The sequence below is a fragment of the Podarcis erhardii genome (assembly GCF_964252035.2).
Source record: "Podarcis erhardii genome assembly, chromosome: 1".
Taxonomy (NCBI): domain Eukaryota; kingdom Metazoa; phylum Chordata; class Lepidosauria; order Squamata; family Lacertidae; genus Podarcis; species Podarcis erhardii.
Window position 1 is genome coordinate 15,636,175 of NC_138497.1, and position 23,207 is coordinate 15,659,381.

The window sequence follows — 23,207 nt, forward strand, 5'->3', positions numbered from 1 at the left end:
AAGGAGAATGTTAGCCGCTTTGAGACTCCTTAGGGTAGTGATAAAGCGGGATATCAAATCCAAACTCCTCTTCTTCTTCTACCTGATCTCTTGCAGGTGACACATTATGAGCTGTAGCTGTGAGGAGTGGCTGGATAAATCACTCTACATCATGCCAGGTGGTTGACTAGATACCCTTTGGCTCTCTCCAGAGCTCTCCACCTAATTATAATATAATAATAATAATTTATTATTTACACCCCGCCCATCTGGCTGGGTTTCCCCAGCCACTCTGGGCGGCTTCCAACAAAATATTAAAATACAATAGTCTATTAAACATGAAAAGCTTCCCTAAACAGGGCTGCCTTCAGATGTCTTCTAAAAGTCTGGTAGTTGTTCTTCTCTTTGACATCTGGTGGGAGGATGTTCCACAGGGCGGGTGCCACTACCAAGAAGGCCCTCTGCCTGGTTCCCTGTAACCTCACTTCTCGCAGTGAGAAAACCACCAGAAGGCCCTCAGCACTGGACCTCAGTGTCCAGCCAGAACAATATACTGGACCGATCCTGGTCCAGGTATACTGGACCGAGGCTATTTAGGGCTTTAAAGGTCAGCACCAACACTTTGAATTGTGCTTGGAAACGTACTGGCTGTGTGCATTTGAGATCCATGCACGCATACTCTTCAGTCTCACACGTACCCCACATTTGTAGAGGTGGCCCTTCTTATACAAGCTATTTCTGCAAAACCATCCAAACGAATTACCTACAAGGCCACCATCTTAGAAGCTATGCAGAAGCCGAGGCCTCCACAGTTCATATGTGATGAACATGCTTTGAAGGTCCCAGGTGCGCTTCCACTGCATCTGCAGGTAAATGGATCAGGTGGGAGGTATTGGCAAAGTCCTGTGCCCAAGACAGATGGACACAGGGTGGAAAAGAAGGAAGGGACAGCCCAAGCTTCAGGCAGCTTCATGTGAGGTGAATTAATGTGCATGCACACCTGGCAGGCAAAAGATCAACCCCTGGCATCTTCAGCTGAAGCCGGGAGGGAGAGACCCCTGCTTGAAACCTGGAGAGCCACAGCCAATCAGGGCAAACAATTCTGAGCTAGATGGACTCTGTATCAGCCACCTTCCTATTATAATAAAAATTTTAAGGTCTTATATATATAATAAATGTTCATAAATGTACCAAGCAAACGTACATAAATATATAAACCACATGTCTGAAGCAGCACAGGAAGACAGTCCTGAGACCGTTTTGACTCCCAATCTGACCAAATGTTTCTCTGCAAGGAGGGAGGGGATGAGGGAACCTTCCCATTGTCTCAGGAATTAAGTGATTACCATCTCAAAGGAATGGCCAGACTATCAGAAAAGGCAATCAGGTAACTTGCCAGACAGGAGATAAACAGCGCACTCAGATTTCTGTTGTAGACCACCTTTTTGTGATGTAGGTATGATGTATCTGGGGGGTGGTCTTGGACTCCAGGCTGGGCAATTTAAAATGTCTGTATAAAGGCGGGCACACCTTTGTTCTGGGTCCTCCTCTGCTCCTCCGCTGTGTGTGAGGGGAGCACCCTGTTGCAACAGCTTTAATAAAGATCAGGCTTACTAGCTGCTTTGCTTCTCAATATTCTCTGGTTGGCCTCTGTTACCTTCTCCTACTGATGGAAAACCTACAAAGGACTCTTGTGTACCCCATAAGGGAATAAGGGCAGATTTTGTTTCCAACACTATGTCTCAATGTCTTCTGCCCCCACCCAATGCAATGTGCGAGACAGCTATAATGTGCCGTTTTCATGGAAAGAGTCAGTGCTGCTGCGTCCATTCTACAGGGACTCTGATCCATTTAATTTGCTGCTCTATCAATGCTAATGGGACTTGGCTTCCTCTCTGCAAGGGGCACCGTTTTACAGACAGCTGGAGCAACTCACATCGGCTTATTCTTTCCCCTTCACATCTCCAGACTACTACTTCTCAGATTAGACCTGTCTTCCTACCACATCGTTGCTCCCGCTCCCAAATGCTAAATTCTGCCCAGACTGAACCTCCATGCTTAGTTCGCTTAAACCAAGGGTGCGGAAACTCAAACAAATGTGCCCCTCCAAGACCATTGGGACTCCAAACCACAACCCTTCTCTCCATGCTTTGGCTCTCACAAACCCGACTTTGCACCTTCCTTCAATGTTTTTCCCTGGGTGGAATGTATCCTTGAACTCTGATAATGCCTCTTTCTTGCCTGCACAAAGGATAGAGATGGGTGTGTTGCAGAAACCAGCCTGCTGTACTTTGTACAATGGTACCTTGGTACTCAAACGGTTTGGTTCACGAACAAATCGGCTCCTGAACGCCGCAAACCTGGAAGTGAGTGTTCCGGTTTCCCAACGTTTTTCGGAAGCTGAATGACTGATGCAGCTTCCGATTGAGTGCAGGAAGCTCCTGCAGCCAATCGGAATCTGTGCCTTGGTTTTGGAACCGTCTCAGGAGTTGAAGGGACTCCTGGAACGGATTACGTTTGAGAACCCAAGGTACCACTGTATATTCATTACTCCATTTTGCTTCTGGCCCCATCCATCACTTGAACGTGGCCACCAAAATTTACATATGGCTTTCTGGATGAAAACGATTCCCCATCCATGGCTTAAGAGTCAGTGCTGCTTCTTTTTCAGCTGGAGAACGCTGGGGTGCAGTTCTAGCACCTCTCAAGTGGGTGCCATTGCGGGCCGATGCTCCCCGCCCCCCCGCCTGCGTCTTGCTTTTAAGTACTTCTGACAAGCCCAAAACAAACATTTCAAGTCCAAACAGAAGCTGGTCAGCTTGTGCAAGTCTACACTTGTTGTTGTTTTAGATCTGTGAGTCCACCTAGCTCCTAACCGCTCCCAGTCCTGATTGGTCAAGCTGCGAGATGGAGTCAATTCATATTTCCTTTTCTTCAATCCATATCTTTGTGTAGCGGCGACAGGCTTTAAGCTTTGCAGCAAGGCCTCTATCGTTGCACACACACACACACACACACACACACACACACACACACACACACGGGTTTCTGCAAGGGCCTTTCCGAGCTGCTCTAGCCATCCTCCTGAAGCTCGGAGGCGGCAGAGGTGCATTTATTTAACCTGCACCAGAACCAGGGGTGACCCCCCACACCAGCTAGAGAGACAGCATGCCGTGGTTTTTTTCTTGGAAAAAAAGAGCACTGCTTATAGTCATGCAAAATCACCTCTTTTTATGATTTTAGCTGCTCTGAGCCCGGCTTTGGCTGGGGAGGGCGGGGTACAAATAAAAATGTATTATTATTATTAAAAACATGGTGCAAACTTAGCACAAAAAAGCCTGCTTGCCAGCCACTTTTAGGTTTGAGTAAACCTGGATTTTCCTGGTGCAGAACTGATGATTGTGGGGGTTTCAAGAGGTGCAGCCAGCCATGTCTTTACCCAGGAGGAACTACAGTGGCAGGCCACTGAACTTCATGTTCTCCATGGCTCTGTATTAGTTTATTGGTTTTTCCCTGGTGAAGAAAAAAGCGGCTTCTGAAAAAATGTTATTTTAATTGCTTTAAAAGACTCGCCTAAGCAGCATATGGTGGCACCCTAAAGCATTCAGTTTTCATATGGTAATTAGGAACACTGTACAGAAAACCTCCACGTTTGCCTCCCAGGTAAACTAACAGACGAAAACCACGAGGAAGAAGAACAAGAAATGGAACTAACCTGTTGGATATATATGTCTCATTTTTAAATTGCATTTACATTTAGGTCCAGAACAGTTGTCTTTAGTTGGCCTCATTTCCAGCTATAGGCTGGAATGTGTTCCTAGCAATAAACAGGGGCTGAAATAATTTGGTAATTCGCGACCTTCTGCTTTTGTGTTCAGGACTGAGATAATTACGGTATAGACAATGAGATATAGACAACACACCAGGCCCCTTGGGTGATCTCCACGCTGTGATAAATTTCCACCTGCTGATTTCAGGCTGTTGCTGATAGCGCAAAAGCAGCCCAGGTTCGGTTCCCCCCTGGCCAGTTAGCAACTCTAGGTTTAAGATGAAGTACTGTCTGTCATGACCCAGCCTACCAGACTTGGGACTCCGCTACACTAGCCAAGAAAAAACGCTTTATATGCATTGTTTATACATTCTAACACTGTGACACCAGATGGCACTGCAGAGTCCTGTTTTTGCTTACCCGATTTCTCATACAAAGTTTGTAACGCGTTTAACTGAAATACTTCTTTCGTGTGTCTAGCTCCAGCCTTGGACTACCAGGAGCTGGGCACTACCTCAGCAGGAGGGAGGACAGGCAGATCTATGATAAAATCCTCAACTACAACTCCCATCAGCCCCGGCCAATGGTCAGGAGAGATGGGAGTTGTAGTCTAAAACCAGGTTGAGGATTTTATCATAGACATGGGGCAAAGGCACTGTTTCCTCGTTTCCTGGACTTAAGGGTTTTTTTTCAGATTTCTCTACATTAAACTCACTTGAGGAGTACTGGAGAGAATTGAGTTTGAAACCTCATAGAATCATAGAGTTGGAAGAGACCACAAGGGCCATCGAGTCCAACCCCCTGCCAAGCAGGAAACACCATCAGAGCACTCCTGACATATGGTTGTCAAGCCTCTGCTTAAAGACCTCCAAAGAAGGAGACTCCACCACACTCCTTGGCAGCAAATTCCACTGTCAAACAGCTCTTACTGTCAGGAAGTTCTTCCTAATGTTTAGGTGGAATCTTTTTCTTGTAGTTTGGAACCATTGCTCCGTGTCCGCTTCTCTGGAGCAGCAGAAAACAACCTTTCTCCCTCCTCTATGGGACATCCTTTTATATATTTGAACATGGCTATCCTATCACCCCTTAACCTCCTCTTCTCCAGGCTAAACATGCCCAGCTCCCTTAGCCATTCCTCATAAGGCATCGTTTCCAGGCCTTTGACCATTTTGGTTGCCCTCCTCTGGACACGTTCCAGTTTGTCAGTGTCCTTCTTGAACTGTGGTGCCCAGAACTGGACACAGTACTCCAGATGAGGTCTGACCAGAGCAGAATACAGTGGCACTATTACTTCCCTTGATCTAGATGCTATACTCCTATTGATGCAGCCCAGAATTGCATTGGCTTTTTTAGCTGCCGCTACAGAGCTGGCTGACTGGGTGATTTGGGGTAAGTCATCATATCTCAACCGAATGTACCCCACAGACTTGTTGCTGAAAGGAAAAGAGGGAAAAAACCATGTGTGATGCCCAGAATTCTTTGGAGAAAGAGTAGGATATTGATAAATGTGGAGAAATAGCCTTTATCTCTCACCCTCGCCTAGATCACAAAATTGTTCCTTAGGAAAAATGAGATAATCCTGTGAATGTCAGGCTGGGGCTTTTAAGAAGAAGGATAAGATAGGAATGCACTACCCTGGGATCTCCTGATAAAGGGCAGGATATAAATTGAATTATTATTATTATTATTATTATTATTATTATTATTATTATTATTATTAATTATAATAATATTATTATTATAATATTATAATATTAATTATTATTATTGTTATTATTATTATTATTATTATTATTATTATTATTATTACTATTGACTCCCATTGTCAAAGGTCCCTTAGCCCTGCTCCCTTCTTTCTTAAAAAACAAAACTCACCTCGAGTCAATTTTCAAAAGCAACATCTGGAACTGTTCAAAATGTGAAAAGTTTGAACTTATGCTGAATTTCAACACATACCACTGTTCCAGCTTTACTTTTGATGCAGTACACATATTGCCATGAACGGCTAATGCACACTTAGCTTCCCTCTGCTCTTTCCAGGCACAGTCTGAGGTTTAAAGCTCTGTCTCCAAACACCATCCCCCCCCCCCGCGCCCTTTTTCTCCAAAGCTTTCTCTGCCCAAATCCGCTCTTTAAACCTCAATTGGAGCAAACGTGAATCTACAGAAAACCGCAACTAGCGTTTGCTCCGATTCAGCTTAGAAGAGCGGGTTAGCATGGGGAAAGCTTGGGGTGGGGGGAAAAACCTCAGAAATGGAGCATTAAAGCACAGACCTCTGCCTAGAAAGAGTGGGACAAAAGGTAATGTAGATAAGCCCTAAGATAGGAATCAGCCTTATATCATAGAATCATAGAATTGGAAGGCACCCTGAATATCTAGTCCAGACATGCTCAAGCAGTCGACCGCAATCAACAGGTAAATCCCCGGTGTGATCCTGGTCAATCGTGGGTGATCTTGGTTGATCACGGTATTAAATGAAGAGGGCTAGGAATGTCGCTACCCCAAAAGAAGCTTAACAACTCTAGGCAATCCTCCCCCCGCTTCCAGTTAGCCGCCACCTTCCACCCACCCCACCCACACTCCTCCTCCCTCCAATGGGTAGATCAACGTCAGTTTTTTTAATATTGGGAGTACTGTATTTTTCGCTCCATAAGACGCACCAGACCATAAGGCGCACCTAGTTTTGGGAGGAGGAAAACAAGAAAAAATTATTCTGAATCCCAGAAGCCAGAACAGCAAGAGGGATCTGGCTTCTGGGATACTGTGTGGCCATTCTGGCTTCTGGGATAACCGTGCCAAGCCTCTTCAGGGCAGAGGGATGAAGGCTCCCCCTGCCCGAAGAGGCTGCGCACGGCTAAGGCAGAAGCCAGGACAGGTGCGTCGCTGAAGGACAGACGCCTCTCAGAGAGGGAGAACTGCGCAGCACCCCTTCAGCGAAGCGGGAGGAGGAACAGAAGGAGTCCCTTCTGTTCCTCCTCCGGCTTCGCTGGACAGGCGCTGCGCAGAGAGGGAGAGTTGCACAGCGCCCCTTCAGCGAAGCGGCAGGAGGAACAGAAGGGGCTCCGTTCCTCCTCCCGCTTTGCTGAAGGGGCACTGCGCAGCTCTACCTCTCTGCGCAGCGCCATTCGCTCCATAAGACGCACTCACATTTCCCCTTACTTTTTAGGTGGAAAAAAGTGTGTCTTATGGAGTGAAAAATACGGTAGATCGCAGTCTCTTGGGAGTTGGATATGCAGGAATATGCAGCTGTCACATATGGGGTTCGAACCTGCAACCTTGGCATTATCACCACCGTGCTCTAACCAACTGAGCTATCCAGGCTGACCTCAGTATTGAGTCAGACCACTGGCTCGTCTAGCTTAGAGTTATTGACTGGCAGTGACTCTCTCGGAGTCTCAGGCAGGAGATGTCAAGGATTGAACCCAGGGCCTTTTACATTCAAAATACAATATATGCTGTATTTCCCAAATCCTTGCAATTGCACCTGTTGGCAGAGTGAATTGCAGGCGAACTGATTTGCTCCTCTGTCCTGCAAACAGCTATAACAAAGCTGGTCTTCACTTACCACACATTTCACAGCAATGGCCAACGGGCTTTAGGGGGTCCTTGCACATCACCTGTGGACATTGATTCCCAGACTTCTGGAGCAAGGCAGCGCATATTCTGTCGTGGTCCTTCAACAAGAGCAGGTAGATTACTCAGTGAAGAAAAAGCTTTCCGCCTGCACAAATGAACTGGTTTCCAGAGATCTCCAATGCAGATACCTAGGTGCTCAGACAAAGACTACTATACCCAGTGCTTTTTTCCGGGGGGGGGGGGGTACGCAGGAGTACGCACCCCCCCTATAACATTTAATCTCAATTCGGTCTTATTGAGGGGCAGGATTTCAATATGAGTAGGAAAATGATAAGAAGAGGAGGAGTTTGGATTTGATATCCCGCTTTATCACTACCTGAAGGAGTCTCAAAGCGGCTAACAATCTCCTTTCCCTTCCTCCCCCACAACAAACACTCTGAGGTGAGTGAGGCTGAGAGACTTCAGAGAAATGTGACTGGCCCAAGGTCACCCAGCAGCTGCATGTGGAGGAGCGGGGAAGCGAACCCGGTTCACCAGATTACGAGTCTACCGCTCTTAACCACTACACCACACTGGCTCTCAAATGAGAGTACTCCTAATAATTCTTTTTTGAGGGGGAAAGCACTAACTATACCTATTGCCTGCCTGCTTGTAAGAAGAATATAAGAAGAGTCTGCTGGATCCGGCCAAGGGCCCATCTAGTCCAGCATCCTGTTCTCACAGTGGCCAACCAGATGCCTGTGTGAAGCCCACAAGCAAGATTTGAGCGCAATAGCTCCTGTGGTTTCCAGCAACTGGTATTCAGAAGTGTTGCTGCCCCAAACGGTGGAGGCAGAACATAGCCATTATCATTGCCACGCTCCTCTCCTCAACTGCAACTGTCCTGAAATCACCCCCTACAGAGCAGTTAGGCCAAGGGAAGGGGGAGTCTTTCTTTCAATTTCTTTGTCTGGTGTACTGTTTTTGTGTATTCTGTTGAAAGCCGCCCAGAGGGGCTGGGACAACCCGTTCAGATGGGCAGGGCAAAAGCTGTTGTTGTTGTTGTTGTTGTTGTTGTTGTTGTTGTTGTTGTTGTTGTCTAATTCCAGCAAGGAACATCTCTGCAGGCACACCTGTCCCCACAGGTGCCATGTTGGCGATCCATGTGTTGGGCTAGCAGTCTTGCGCCCTCATATACAAGTTTGTCCACCTAATGCTTCCCGTTTCTGTCAGAATTCTCCAATATCCCTACTCCTTTCTGAATTTATTGTTATTCACGTTTTATAATGTGTTTTATGCTGTTTTTTGTTGCATCAATTGTTTAAAATTTCTTGTTAGCCACCCTGAGCCCAATTTTTTGAACCGGGAAGGGCGGGGTATAAATAAAAAATTATTATTATTATTTATTATTACTGGTTATGCAGAAAAAGAGCCCCAGAAGACTTCACTGGCTGCACTGAGCCTTATATCTCTGCAAAGTATTCTCAGTGAATCAGCTTCAATAATCTAGCAGTATCATGTGGGTTTTCAATAGGCCAGACTCCTTCAAACTCCTATCTTGAAGTCTCTTGATAACAGAACCTAGTGCCTCAGAGAATGCCAGTGGCCAAGAACTTACCGCAGCATTTCCACATTCGCAGCCCGATTTGTCTGGGCACCTGGTGTTCGACAGCTGGAATGCCCCTTGTCCATGGAACTGTAGCTTTGCAGAGGAGCTCTGCATATACTCTGCCAGGGTGTTGTCACTGGTGAACTTCTAATTCCCGTTCAGGAGAAAGTGGCGGCGATGGGGAGGCAGGGGGGAAACAAAACTCAGAAATCAACAGTTCCCTCAAGAAAAATCACCAACAACATGATCAGATAAGAAGTACAGCTGTTTTTATGTCTCACCAACAACATGGTCAGATAAAAAGTACAGCTGTTTTTATGTCTCACCAACAACATGATCAGATAAAAAGTACAGCTGTTTTTATGTCTAAGCATTGTAAACTGCTGTGATTCTGAAATAGCAACCAACTGCTATTGGAAGGGAAGACCCTGTGACCTTGGATAAGCATCGAAACAACAGTGAGGGATAAGGCTTGATTCATGCAAATCAGGCCACTTGAAATCGAGAGTGTGCTTGAACAGGGAGGCTTTTCATGTGTGAAGGCTGCTTGACATGGTGATGTCGCTTTATCACAGTGCCAGAGAAAAGGATGTTTCAGACCACCAATGTGCTTAATACAGAGGTGGCTAACTCGCAGTTTGAGGTCTCGATCACAAGCAATTTTTTCCTGACCTTCCAAGGCGGCACCGGAGGATGTGTATCTCTGTGTGTGCATATATGTGTGTCTGCTTGCATGTGTGCATGCAAGAACAGAAGTGGATTTAGGGCAGCACTAGGGGTGCGGGGCACTGGGTACGCAGCTGAAGAGTGTTCTTTTCAAATCTGGTAAGTGCTTGCCAGGCTTCAGCAAGGAGGCATGAGGACTCTGTCAAGGTCCTAAAGTCTTCCTGCCTCCTCTCCCCAAACCAGGCAAGAGAAAGAGAAGGGAGAGCTTTAGAAGAGTTTGGATTTGATATCCCGCTTTATCACTACCCAAAGGAGTCTCAAAGCAGCTAGCATTCGCCTTTCCCTTCCTCCCCCACAACAAACTGTGAGATGAGTGGGGTTGAGAGACTTCAGAGAAGTGTGACTAGCCCAAGGTCACCCAGCAACTGCATGTGGAGGAGCGGGGAAGCGAACCCGGTTCACCAGATTACAAGTCTACAGCTCTTAACCACACTGGCTCGCTTCAATAGTGGACCCTTCAATAGTGAATACTGGATCATGCCCTCCCCCAGAGCATCCTAGCTTAGCTGGCGTGGGGAGGTGGGCTGCTGCTTTAATCTAGCAGTAGGGCTATACCTGTTCCCCTCCCCAGGCTATTCACAGTGAATCTGGAAGAAGTTGCCCATCTCCACTCGCAATCTTTTATTTTATTTTTGGAATCGCAAAACAGAAAATGGTGAAGCAGCCACGGTTTCATCTCACAAATGCCCTGTTTTACCTGCCCCATGACTGAAATGCTCCTGAGCCGTATGGCCTGCTCAGACGACTCGATGTTCACACGGAAGGATGTTTCGGGAGGAAAGATAACATCATCATACTGGCACGGGACTCTTTCTTCATCCACGGAGAAGATGTGTTTGCCTTGATGGAGGTTGTCCAATGAGGTTGCAGCACGCCACAGGGTGGGGTCATACCACTGGAAATTGTCTGCACCCGCAAAGGTGACTTCTGAAGCTAATAGGAGGGAGGGAGGGAGGGAGGGAGGGAGAAGCTTGTGGAGTTTGTTCTGCTTCACTGATATTTATTCTTTTTATTTGTTTATAATTAACACTAAGATTTCTTTTTTAAAGCTTGGCAAGTGCATGAGGTAAACTCACCAATCTGCATGGCCAGCCGCTGCACATGGGCGACTTCTGATTTTCATAATTAAAAATAAATGAGAACAAGGACCCTGGGAATCACACATGCCATATTGATATTGTAAATTGCAGAACAGAACCTCTAACACCAAAGCTCATAAATCCACTGAAATTCCAATCGTATGAGCTTTCATTACAAATAAACATTTCTAACTTATTTCAAATATTCCAGTATTCTTTTTTGTTCTCCATTGAATTCCCCAGATAGATAGATATATATATACCGTATATATCGCTGAAGAATTGACGCTTTTGAATTATGGTGCTGGAGGAGACTCTTGAGAGTCCCATGGACTGCAAGAAGATCAAACGTATCCATTCTTAAGGAAATCAACCCTGAGTGGTCATTGGAAGGACAGATCGTGAAGCTGAGGCTCCAATACTTTGGCCACCTCATGAGAAGACTCCCTGGAAAAGACCCTGATGTTGGGAAAGATGGAGGGCACAAGGAGAAGGGACAAGATGGTTGGACAGTGTTCTCAAAGCTACGAACATGAGTTTGACCAAACTGCGGGAGGCAGTGGAAGACAGGAGTGCCTGGCGTGCTCTGGTTCATGGGGTCACGAAGAGACGGACACGACTAAACTACAACAAAATTTGTGTTGCTTGGCCTTACATAATATGGAGGGAAGTCTACAATCATGGGAGCCACACTTTAAGGGGGACATTGACAAACTTGAGTATTCCAAGAGGACAGTAACCAGGATTTTGAGGGTTGTGGAAATCAAGTCCCTAAGAGAGCAGGTTGAATGAGCAAGCTATGTCTTTCCTGGAGACAAGAAGACGAATGGGAGACATTGTTGGCTATTTGCAGTATGGTAGTGCTGCAGAGAGCTTGCTGGGGAGACCATGCATCAAAAAGGGACTCAAAAATAACTTAAACAAGGTTTTAATAAGAAAAACAAAAACTCCACTTACACTAAATACATCAACAACAAACCAGACCCAACCACCAACCCATCCCCCAGGGTAATGGGAGAGCTAGGTGCTGCTCCTTATATACTACACCCAATTGCTGACACAGCTTAATCAGTACAACTCAGCAGCACCTGCTATGTTTCACAGCTGTAAAGCTGGGTCTCATTATTTTGCTCTGGCCCTTGCTCTGGCCCCTTAAAGACATACACATCGGGTGGAACAATGATGAACCTTTTCATTTAAAGAAACCATTCAACAGACATAATAGCAGTCTTCAAATTATCTGAAGAAGGTGGAGCAGACTTGATTCTCTGTGGCGCCAATGAACAGGCCTAGAACAATCGGGGAAAGGTCATAGCTCAGTGGTAGAACATCTGCTTTTATGCAGGAGGTCCAGGCTCAGTCCCCAGTATCTAAAGGCAGGGCTGGGAATGCCCACTATCTGAAATCTCAGAGAGCTTCACTCAACCAGTATAGACCAGTGGATGGGCCAGTGGTCTGACAGCTTTCTGTGTTCCAAAGGAGGGAAACTGCAAGGAACCAGACTTTGCCTGGACATCAGGAGAAATGCCCTGATGTTAAGAGCTATGGAACAGGCTGTCATGGAGGACATCGGCCTCTCCTGGTGGTATTGAGGAAGTTCCTGGACAGCCATCTGCCAAGGATGCCACAGTTGAAGACTGTGGGAGTTCAGAACTTAACTGGTTAAGTGTTCTGAGCTGTGCGTCACTTTCCGACGTCAGCTATGGAAGCTGGGAGGAGTCTGGGAGGAGTCTGTATTCTTGTTGTTCTCTCTGTGTTCTTGAGAGAGACGGACATGGCTGCAAGCAGTGATGGACAAATGTTTGAATAAAAGCTGTAAATAGACGAATCTGTCTGTGTATGCTTGCATGGAGCAAGGGAGAAAAAGACTGTTTTACACCGCTGTATGCTACTCTGCTAAGCCGTGGCCAAAGAGACAGCAGACTTTGGTGCGCAGCTAGAAGGAAGCGTGCCGGACGCTGCAAATGACTGATTGGGATCGTAAAGCTGTCTGAGATCGCGGCTCCATCGATCAAGCTCAGAGATCGATTTCCGCATAGGTTATGGAAGGTCAGTAAACACTCGTAAAACAGTCGGAATTGAGCTACTGGAATGCTTTGAAGTCGGCACGGAAGCTAGCCGGAGGTTGGAAGCTGCATTCCATGAGTCTAGCCTGGTGCCGGGAAGCAGAGGAAGTGTTTGCCTGCTTCTGAGAGGCAAGATAGCTGCTGAGAGACAGAGCTAAACGCTGGGAGCAGCTGAAATCGTTCCTCCACGGAAGGGAGAGCCGGAGCAGCTGGGCCGTTTCTCCACGTACAGGAGCCGGAATCAGCTGGTACTGAGTAAGTACAGCTTGTGGGGCACCTTGGCAGAACGGGAGAATATGGCAGAGAGCCAGGATATACCGGTGGAGAAGCTCACTTTGAAAATTGGGCAACCTGGAGCAGAAGAGTCAGGGGTTGGTTCTTGGTCACTGGGCTTTGGGAAGGAGGCCAGTCAGAGCCAGCTGAAGCAGGCTGTGAATCTGCGGTGCCTGGAGATGGCAAGCAGAAAATGCAACAGGAGCTGAATATGCTCAGAGCATGCGTTGATGCATCACTTAAGCCTCATTTGGAGGGTGTACAGACACCAGGGGCTGCCTGGAATGTCCTGAGAAGTTTGTGTGAAACTGCAGCAGGAGGCCAGAGCCCTGGAGAAGAAATGGAGAGCCCCAAGATGGCTGCGGCCCCAGTTCCCGGTACTTCAGTCTCAAGGAGCACTGTTGGGCAGATCGGGGGGGCGAAGAGTTCCAAAGGCAAGTTTAAGAAACTTTCCACTGTTGCTGAAGCGGAGAGCAGCTTCAAGGGGGGCCAGGCTGGTGGGAGGTGCCGTTCCAGGAGAAGGAAGGCCAGGCCAGCTGGGAGGAGCCCCAGGCAGTATTTTTCCACTGGAGTACAACGTCTGCATGGCAGCTGCCCCCACCGGAGCAGAGAGCCGATGCAGGATGTTTGCAAGGACACTTCCCATGGGAATCAAGCGGGTTTCCATGGCAACAGGCCTGGGAAGACAGGCAGGCGTGGAACTGAGCCAGGTGGTCATGGTAAACAACAGGAAGAGGCTTATCAAGTCTCTGCGAGTATGGCATTGTTCGAAGACGGCCGAATGGAAAATTTCGAAATGGCTTTTGTAATCGACTCTGCAGCTAACCGCAACATGGTTCCAGAGACCTCTGCAGGCAGGATGTGGAATTGCACGCCAGTTCCGAAGGGACAGACTGTTAAGTTTGCAAATGGACAGAGAACTAAAATTTCCAAGAGCACTAATGTATTTCTTTCTGTTTTGCAGGAAAGGATGGAGTTTTGTATTGTCCCAGAGGCGCATCACTGTTTATTATCTGTGCCTTATTTGTTAAATAAGGGGTTCAAAGTTTGTTTTGAAAATGATGTCTGCACAATCTCCAAAGGGGAGAGGGTACTTGCCAAGGTTAAGAAGGGGCAGAATGATCTTTTCATTCTTAAAACGTCTCTTGGGGGTGAGGGGAAGGTTGAGAGAGCACAGGCGCAGCGTGCTACAGTTCCCACTCATGTTCAATGTGCTTGTGCATGGCATCAGAGGACCAATCATAGTTCTGTAGAGGAACTGCAAGTGCTTCCTGAGGTTACCAGAGGGTGTAAAATTAGAGATTGTGGACGTGCCATTAGTTGCACCACTTGCAAGCAGGCAAAGGTGAAAGGGTGCAGTTACCCAAAGGTGGAACGGGTAACCACTAAACCTTTTGAGCTGGTTCACATAGATTTGGCCGGTCCTGTCAAGGAACCAAGTCTGGGAGGGGCCAGGTTTCTGCTAACTTTTTTGGATGATTTTTCGCAGACCACCTGGACCCACGGTCTCAAATCCAGGGACGATGCAGCACAGCTGATCAAGAGCTGGATTGAGGGGGTGGAACAGAGATTCTCCACCAGGGTTCAAGCGATCATCAGTGACAGAAATGCTAGGTACACTGGTTCTGCTTTGCAGCAGTTCTTTCACAGAAGAGGGATACGTCACACAGTTACTTCACCCAGTAAGAGGGGGGTGGCAGAGCTGAGAAGTGAAGCTCTGGTTAAGGCTGGACAGGTGATGCTGAAAGACGCCAGGTTACCTCCAAAGTTTTGGCTGGAGGGAATCCGTTGTGTGTCGTTCACCTGGAATCGTGTCTACAACTCACTGGTAGGTGACACACCGTACTCGTTGTTGAATGGCAGAAAACCCCAAGTTCACTTTCTGCGCAAGTTTGGATCTCCTGCGGTTGTCCCTGTGCCTAAGGCTTTGCAAGGGCCAGATGGAGCCAAAGTCCAGAAAATGATCTTCTGTGGGTATGAGCCAGACGCTCGTGCATGGAGATTTGCTTATCCGTCAGGTGATCAGAGTAAGGTGCTGATCAGTAAACACGCTGAATTCTTTGAGCAGGATGAAAGGCCAAAGATTTCTGCACAGCGTGATGTTCTTTCAGAATGTCTCTCTGATCCAGAGGACAGTTCTGGTGAGGAGGAAGAAGAGGCTGAGTCTGCTGATGACGATCAGGTCACTGACCAGGGTCAGGAGCAGGGTGGGGCGTCTCCACAAGTTGTTAGGAAAGGACAGCCCAAGAGTGAGCCTAGTTCTCCTGTAAGTGTAATGGAGAGGATTCGAAGACGCTTTAAGTCAGAGGGGGAATCCTGTGATGCAGAGGACACACCTGCTGGTGACAGTGAGCCAGAGGAAACACCAGAGTTTGTGCCTAGGCGATCCAGTCGCACAACCAAGGGTATTCCACCTGAGAGGTACCAGGCCACAGGTACGTGGGTAAGTTTCGCACAGTGCGATTCTGAGAGTTGTGAGGTGATTCCACAGATGCCCAACAGGTACGCCAAGGTAGGGCGCAAGGCATTGGGGAAGGGATTGATCTCACAAGGTGTTGCTGAAGATGTTACACAGGTTTTGTCAGAAAGCAACGCAAGGGGGTGTGTGGGAGTTCAGAACTTAACTGGTTAAGTGTTCTGAGCTGTGCGTCACTTTCCGACGTCAGCTATGGAAGCTGGGAGGAGTCTGGGAGGAGTCTGTATTCTTGTTGTTCTCTCTGTGTTCTTGAGAGAGACGGACATGGCTGCAAGCAGTGATGGACAAATGTTTGAATAAAAGCTGTAAATAGACGAATCTGTCTGTGTATGCTTGCATGGAGCAAGGGAGAAAAAGACTGTTTTACACCGCTGTATGCTACTCTGCTAAGCCGTGGCCAAAGAGACAGCAGACTTTGGTGCGCAGCTAGAAGGAAGCGTGCCGGACGCTGCAAATGACTGATTGGGATCGTAAAGCTGTCTGAGATCGCGGCTCCATCGATCAAGCTCAGAGATCGATTTCCGCATAAAGACTCCCCACTATACAAGGGGTTGGACTAGATCAGTGTTTCCCAACCTTGGGCCTCCAGCTGTTTTTGAACTACAATTCCCATCATTCCTGACCACTGGTCTTGCTAGCTAGGGATGATGGGAGTTGTAGTCCAAAAACAGCTGGAGGCCCAAGGTTGGGAAACACTGGACTAGATCACTGGTCTTCAATTGGTGGGTCAAGACCCCCTAGTGGGTCACAGCTTGATCCAAGATGGGTTGCAACAGGAGCACTGCCACCATGCAAATATATGGTGGGTCCCTAAATGCATGTTTGGTTTAAAGGTGAGTCATGGGTCAGAAGAGGTTGAAGATACCTGGACTAGGTGACCCTGAAGGTCCCTAATATTATGATTATCTGTGCAAAGGTGGAGATGTCACTCCAGATGCTTCCTTCTCCCACACCCCCTCCATCTTCCCTCTCTCCCTTCCTTGTGAGAATGCACACAATGGGGGCTGAGGTCCATCCCTGTCTTGTTCCCAAGGAAGTTCAGCCTTGCTTCCCCTCCAGCCACTCTTAAGAGGAAGCAAGGAGCATTAACTGCACCTTTGATCTAGGCCAGCCTTTCTCAACCTGTGGGTCCCCAGATGTTGTTGAACTACAACTCCCATCACCTCTAGCTAGCAAGGCCAGAGCTCAGGGATTATGGGAGTTAGACTACAACATCTGGGGACCCACAGGTTGAGAACCGCTGATCAAGGTGATAGTCCACAGCTGATTACTGTGGCTTCATACATATCACCCATCTAAAACACATGACTACTCCCTCAAAGAATTCTGGGAACTGTAGTTTGTTAAGGGCGCTGGGAATTATAGCTCTCAGTGTGGGATAGACACTTCCCAGGGTTCTATGGAGAAAGTGATGTGTGTTGATGCATGGTGTGTATGCAGCCCGGATTGGTGTGGTGTGATCCAGTAGTTTAGCTCTCAGTCGGTAGAGCATGAGACTCTCAGCCTCAGGGACGGTGGTTCGAGCCCCACCTTGGGCAAAAGATTCCTGCATTGCAGGGGGTTGGACTAGATGACCCTCAGGGTCCCTTCCAACTCTACAGTTCTATGATTCCAAGCGGCTATCCTCTGGTTTATTATCCCAGACATATTACTGGAACGCTGCACAGATCTTATGGAAGTCGCTGGGGAGGATCTTCCACAAACATCAAGTGTGAGTAATCCTGGGGAAAGCCGTGGATGACGATAACCGGAACAACTTTATTAGCAATGTATCAGCCACTGGTTCCCCTGCCACTGCCCCCACCCCAGACCCGGCTCTCTGCAAGTGCAATTGTAAACATGCCATGCACGAACTATATCCCATAGTTCCTCTGCTGGGGAATTTAATATGAAAATAAACAATACACAGGGGCAGCTGTACACAGTCTATTTGCCGAGGCTCATATTTAATTCATTAACAACTTTCTTCCCGTTCAATATTAACGAAGCTGTCACAGATTTGCGCATAATGCAGCATGCCCGTAAGAACGAAGGACGTCAAGGGCCTTGGTGTAGAATTTACGTCTGACTTCTGGTCTGCTTAGGTGGCACGGGGCCGTAGACATCCTGCCCACTCATCTACAGATAAAGCCTCAGCCTGTGTCTCCATACAACAGAGCTCCATACATGCACATCTCCCTGTGTGGAGCTCCGCCTGCACCATGCAGTTCCATCTGGATATGACAAGGAGATGCGGGTGAAGGGGATTCCCAGTTCACTTAAGCGGAGGGCTGCTGTTCATGGGCCATCCCATTCCGTGCACCGTGAGCAACGCCGGATTTAGGTTTGATGAGGCCCTAAGCCAGCGGTTCTCAACCTGTGGGTCCCCAGATGTTGTTGGACTACAACTCCCATCATCCCTGAGCTCTGGCCTTGCTAGCTAGAGGTGATGGGAGCTGTAGTTCAACAACATCTGGGGACCCACAGGTTGAGAAAGGCTGCCCTAAGCTACTGAAGGTAATGGGGCCCTTTATATGTCCAGCTGTCCTTTGTCAACAACAAATTGTCACCGTTTTTTTGTCTTGAATATATGCTATATGGTAATTTATGGACCTAATAGGTATCTAAAACCATTTGCATATATTGCCATGCAGCCAGTCCATGCAGAATGCAGGCACCCTATATATAGAAATGAGCAAAGCAGTGATATTTTAGGGAGCAGGCTAGCAGGCGGGGCCTTTTACTTACATCATAGGAGCCTACACAAAACACTGTTGTTGTATGTAGATTTTGTTTGTTTTTTATCTTATATTTTGGAAATGTACATCCAGTTTTTTTCCTTTAATTTTTTGGGGGACCCACAAGAGAGTGGGGCCCTAAGCTATAACTTGTTTAGCTTTTACGTAAATATGGCACTGGCTATGAGGCATCTACTGACATAAGTTCAAACATACCTAGCAGGAGGGAGTCATCGATATAAGCACTGACATTCTAGTACAGGCAACTCCACATTTATGTGCATCTAGTAGATGTGCAATCATGTACAGGCGCATTGCGCCACACCCAGAAGCGCATTTAAAAACTGACAAAATGGGTTGTGGATACTGGGTGTAATATTGGAATTGCTGAGTGGGGAAAATTATGGAACTCAACAAGGAACTTCTTGGCATGTTACCAAATAAGAGAAAATATGCAACAACAACAAAACGCAATATAGATGGGCCAAAACATTGGCCAAAATCTACAAAAGAGGTTCAAAATTGTGCTGGAAATGTCTGGTTCGCTTATTCATTTATGGTGGAAATGCAAATGGACAAAGGAGTTCTGGGAGATGGTGTGCAATGAGTTAAATTAAAATTTACTTTCCCCAATAAGCTGGAAGCATTTCTTCTAGGTGTAATTGGGAACGAATTACCAAAGAAAGCCCACAACTTGTTTCTATATGGAACAACAGCAGCAAGGATAGCATATGCAAGATGCTGGAAACAGAGAGATCCCAGGGAAAGAACAATGACCATATAAATTAACAATATGCAGAACTAGCCAGTATGACATCTAAAATAAGAAATCAATATGATAAACAGATGAGGAGTGAGTGGGAACAACTTGGGGGAATATTTATAAAAATTCGACCTAAAATATAAATTCCAGGTAAGGGGAACTTTGCGACCAACAGCTGACAATATTAAAGATATGAGAGTGTGGAAAATAAGGTAAATGAAATGGTGTATATGCAGCCAATCACAATCTGAAAAGAACTGTCATGGAATGCTGGGTGGGAAGCAAAACAGAACTACTGTATAAGAATGGAAAACTGGAAAACTTAAAAAATAAAATAAAAATAGCAAAAGTGGCCCTTGAAGAGACCAAAAAGGATGAAAAAGAGCACAAAAGCAGCACCTGGCAACCCCACAAGTCTTTGCAAGTGCTATACCAGGAGCCCTTGCACTGACCGTTGAGGCCTAGTTTGGCCATCTGGTAAGTGCTGCTGGTTTTTTAAAGGGTTTTCCAAAGGTTTCCAGGCTTTTCCGATGGTGTTCCCAATATATGCAATTTCACGTAAACAACACGCGGTGCCTCGGAACGTAACCCCCGGGGAAATGGGGAGTTGACTGTATCCACGAAAAAATTGAACCGCATCCAAAATAATGTTAGGTTGTGCTAGTCCTTTGGACAGTGTGGGAGATGAGCAGAGGGAAGAAAGGCGAGGGAAGTCCCATTGCACAAGCGGAGGTCCTTTTGCTTGCTCGGTTATTTACTTGGGTACCACCCATAGGTTCCAAGACTTGGCTCCAGATTAAGTTAAGCCCAATGCATCCTTTTTGTTATAGGCCTTGAATCCAGAGAATGTGGATTTCAGTCTCACCATGCTTGTTGTACTAGACGCAATGGAAAGGCAAACAATGAGCGTGATCCCACTGGGAATATTCCCCCATGTAAGCCGCACCGAAATGAATGCAGCTCTCTGGCAAGAGCAAAACAACTCATTTCAATGGGAACCTCTACGGAGACAGTCCTGGAGGAACGCCTGCAACCAATGCTTACCATTTCCTCCACCTCCTCCTCCTCCTTCTCCTCCTCCTCCTCTCTCTCTCTTACCCCCCACCCCCCATTATGAAAAGGAAAGCTCTGACTAGTTTCGAAACTTTGGGGGAGGGGGCTCCAGGGGAAAGTTAATTATGACTGGGAGAATGACTCGTGAGCAGCAGCGTAACGAAGGCATATTCTCTCTGCGCTTAATTTGCATGACTAATGAACGGTAGGTCGAGCACAATACCTGTCTCACATCCTGGATCAAAACTGCCGTCGAAGGCTGCAAACCCAGCACCGGGGGCCAGGATGAATTCTCCATCCAGTGGGATGTACTGAAAAAACAAACAAAAGGAAGAAAGGTTGCATCTTGGGGCTCTGTTCTGTCTGAGCCAGCCTCATAAATGAGCAACGTTAACAACATTCTTACACGGCTCCTCTCCATAAATCCTTTCCACACACGTTGAGCTTTAATAATATAGGGCTGTACCTAGAATCCTCTGTCCACTAGCCCAAGGGCTATTGGGTTAGTGGACGGGAGAATTGGCTTATTGCACAATGAAGGAATCCAACACAGCCGCTGCACTAGCAGAAAACTATTAGGCAACTGATTGCGCTCTCTAAGGCCGACTGCCGAAGAACTGATGCTTTTGAATTATGGTGCTGGAGGAGACTCTTGAGAGTCCCATGGACTGCAAGAAGATCAAACCTATCCATTCTGAAGGAAATCAGCCCTGAGTGCTCACTGGAAGGACAGATCCTGAAGCTGAGGCTCCAATACTTTGGCCACCTCATGAGAAGAGAAGACTCCCTGGAAAAGACCCTGATGTTGGGAAAGATGGAGGGCACAAGGAGAAGGGGACGACAGAGGATGAGATGGTTGGATAGTGTTCTCGAAGCTACGAACATGAGTTTGACCAAACTGCGGGAGGCAGTGGAAGACAGGAGTGCCCGGCGTGCTCTGGTCCATGGGGCCACAAAGAGTCATACACGACTAAACAACTAAACAACAACAAATTGCACAGCAAAGTTAACCTGCTTGCACTTCTCTTGTGCAATAACGTTCCCTGGAGCAAAACATTTCATGTACCACTAAGTGACTTCAACTTGGCACTACATTGGGTGCAACCCATAGATTCATGGATTGATTCATTCCCAAAGGCCAGCCCACATAGTCTGAAGTGCAGTAGAGTCCCACGCCAAGCCAGAGGACTCAAAGTTTGCACAAATATGATGTTGACTTTTGCTGTCTGGGTGTCAGAGTGCACATCCACTCTTCTGCTTACCCCATGCTTAGAAAACATGGATCCAAGAGGTTTTCTGCTGGTTCTGTGCTTTCTAGACATGGGTCCAAGAGAATTTTCGTTTGCCCTGCTGCATTCCCCAGGAAAACACACTCTTTACTGCTAAACCGGAGCAACCATCAATTTGCAGAAAACCCGGTGGACGTTTCCTGCGATTCAGCAGTAAAGAACAGGTTTTCCCAGGAGAAAGCAGTAGGACAAGTGCTCCCTCCTCGCCTGTCTCATGTTCTCTCCTTTCCTGTTGTGCTGAGATTCTCTCCTTTCTGTTAGGGAGCAAAGGGCAGGTTGCTATTGCTTTGCAAACCAGCTCAGTGATGAAGCACTGTCCAGTGCATGCAGAAGTTCAAGGCTTAGCATCTCCAGTTCAAAGAATAAGATAACAGGTGGTAGAGAAGACATTTGCCTAAGACCCTGAAGGATCCCTGCCTGTCAGGTTAGACCATGGATAGGCAGCCTAAGGCCTGGGGGCCGGATCTGGCCCAATTGCCATCTAAATCTGGCCCACGGACGGTCCAGGAATCAGTGTGTTTTTACATGAGTAGAATGTGTGCTTTTATTTAAAATGCATCTCTGGGTTATTTGTGGGGCATAGGAATTGATTCATATATATTTTTCAAAATATAGTCCAGCCCCCCCCCCCACCACCACAAGGTCTGAGGGACAGTGGACAGGCCCCCTGCTGAAAAAGTTTGCTGGCCCCTGAGGTAGACAATCCCCAACTAGATAGAAAAGCTATCTGCTTTGGTGGAAGGCAGCTTCTAGACAGAACTGGACTGGATCACTGAGGCCCAGGATCATTCATGTGGCACCAAACTGTGATTTGGCACGATGTCTGAATCAAGGCAGTATTTCTCCAAAGGTCAGACTCAGTGCTACCACAACTGCACTGTAAAATTTCAAAACCCATAATAGGGCAAGACCTTGATTAGGCCAGCCAAAAGTGTCACAAAACAGCACACCAACTTTTGTATTCTAGATGGCAAAAGCTTGCACACTGTTTGGGGACATTTTAGTTGACCTAATAACCTAATATGGATTTTCGAATTCTCAGGCGCCAAGGCGGCTACTTACCACAAAGTTTGCAATAGTTTGTGTCAGATGTCATTGGATGAGGAGTTTGGATTTGATATCTCGCTTTATCATTACCCGAAGGAGTCTCAAAGCGGGTAACATTCTGCTCCCCCCCCCCCACAAACTCTCTGTGAGGTGAGTGGGGCTGAGAGACTTCAAAGAAGTGTGACTGGCCTAAGGTCACCCAGCAGCTGCATGTGGAGGAGCGGGGAAGCGAACCCGGTTCACCAGATTACGAGTCTACCACTCTTAACCACTACACCACACTGGCTCTCGTCTCTGGATGATGACTCCCATCATGGCTGCCTACTGACCATGGGAACTGGAGACCATGGGAACTGCCTACTGACCATGGGAACATTTGGCAGGGCAGCATAAACTGGGGAGCGGAGGGAGCCCACTTTGTCCTTGCATAACAACCCAATGTGGCAACAGGCTAATCAGAGAAAGAGAGAGAGGTTGACCCACAGGTCCTGGAGGGTTCAAGCCCAAGTCTTCCCAGTTTCAAAAGTATCCAGGACACCACACCAGAAAAAAGCTGATGGGAAAAGGGCAGGGAAGAATTAAGTTCTTAAAGCTGAGGCCTTTCCATCAGATACCTCCTGCTATGCAGTCGTTTTAATTTGGTTCCTCCGAGCCAAGAGCTCTCTCTGCCTCGCTCCGCCTGCAGTCGTGCCAGAGCTGTCCTGCTCTCCTGTAACAGACTGCATCATCAGAGCATGCTGTTCTGCAATGCTGGAAGCACTTGGGAGTGCTGCAAAGAGCTCATTTGCAATCAAGCCTCTGTGAC

General features: G+C 47.2%; 1 protein-coding gene across 3 annotated transcripts in view; it reads right to left on the reverse strand.

Moving 5' to 3' along the window:
- AMN (amnion associated transmembrane protein) overlaps window positions 1-23,207 on the reverse strand; it is an 85,385-nt gene that overhangs the window by 16,927 nt on the left and 45,251 nt on the right. For all 3 annotated transcript variants that reach the window (XM_081862864.1, XM_081862865.1, XM_081862863.1), the window contains exons 4-7: window positions 20,290-20,377; window positions 10,337-10,572; window positions 8,923-9,060; window positions 7,315-7,423 (exon numbers count right to left, since the gene is read on the reverse strand). In XM_081862864.1, coding sequence (XP_081718990.1) covers window positions 7,315-7,423; window positions 8,923-9,060; window positions 10,337-10,572; window positions 20,290-20,377 — 571 coding nt within the window. The remainder of the gene's footprint in view (window positions 1-7,314; window positions 7,424-8,922; window positions 9,061-10,336; window positions 10,573-20,289; window positions 20,378-23,207) is intronic.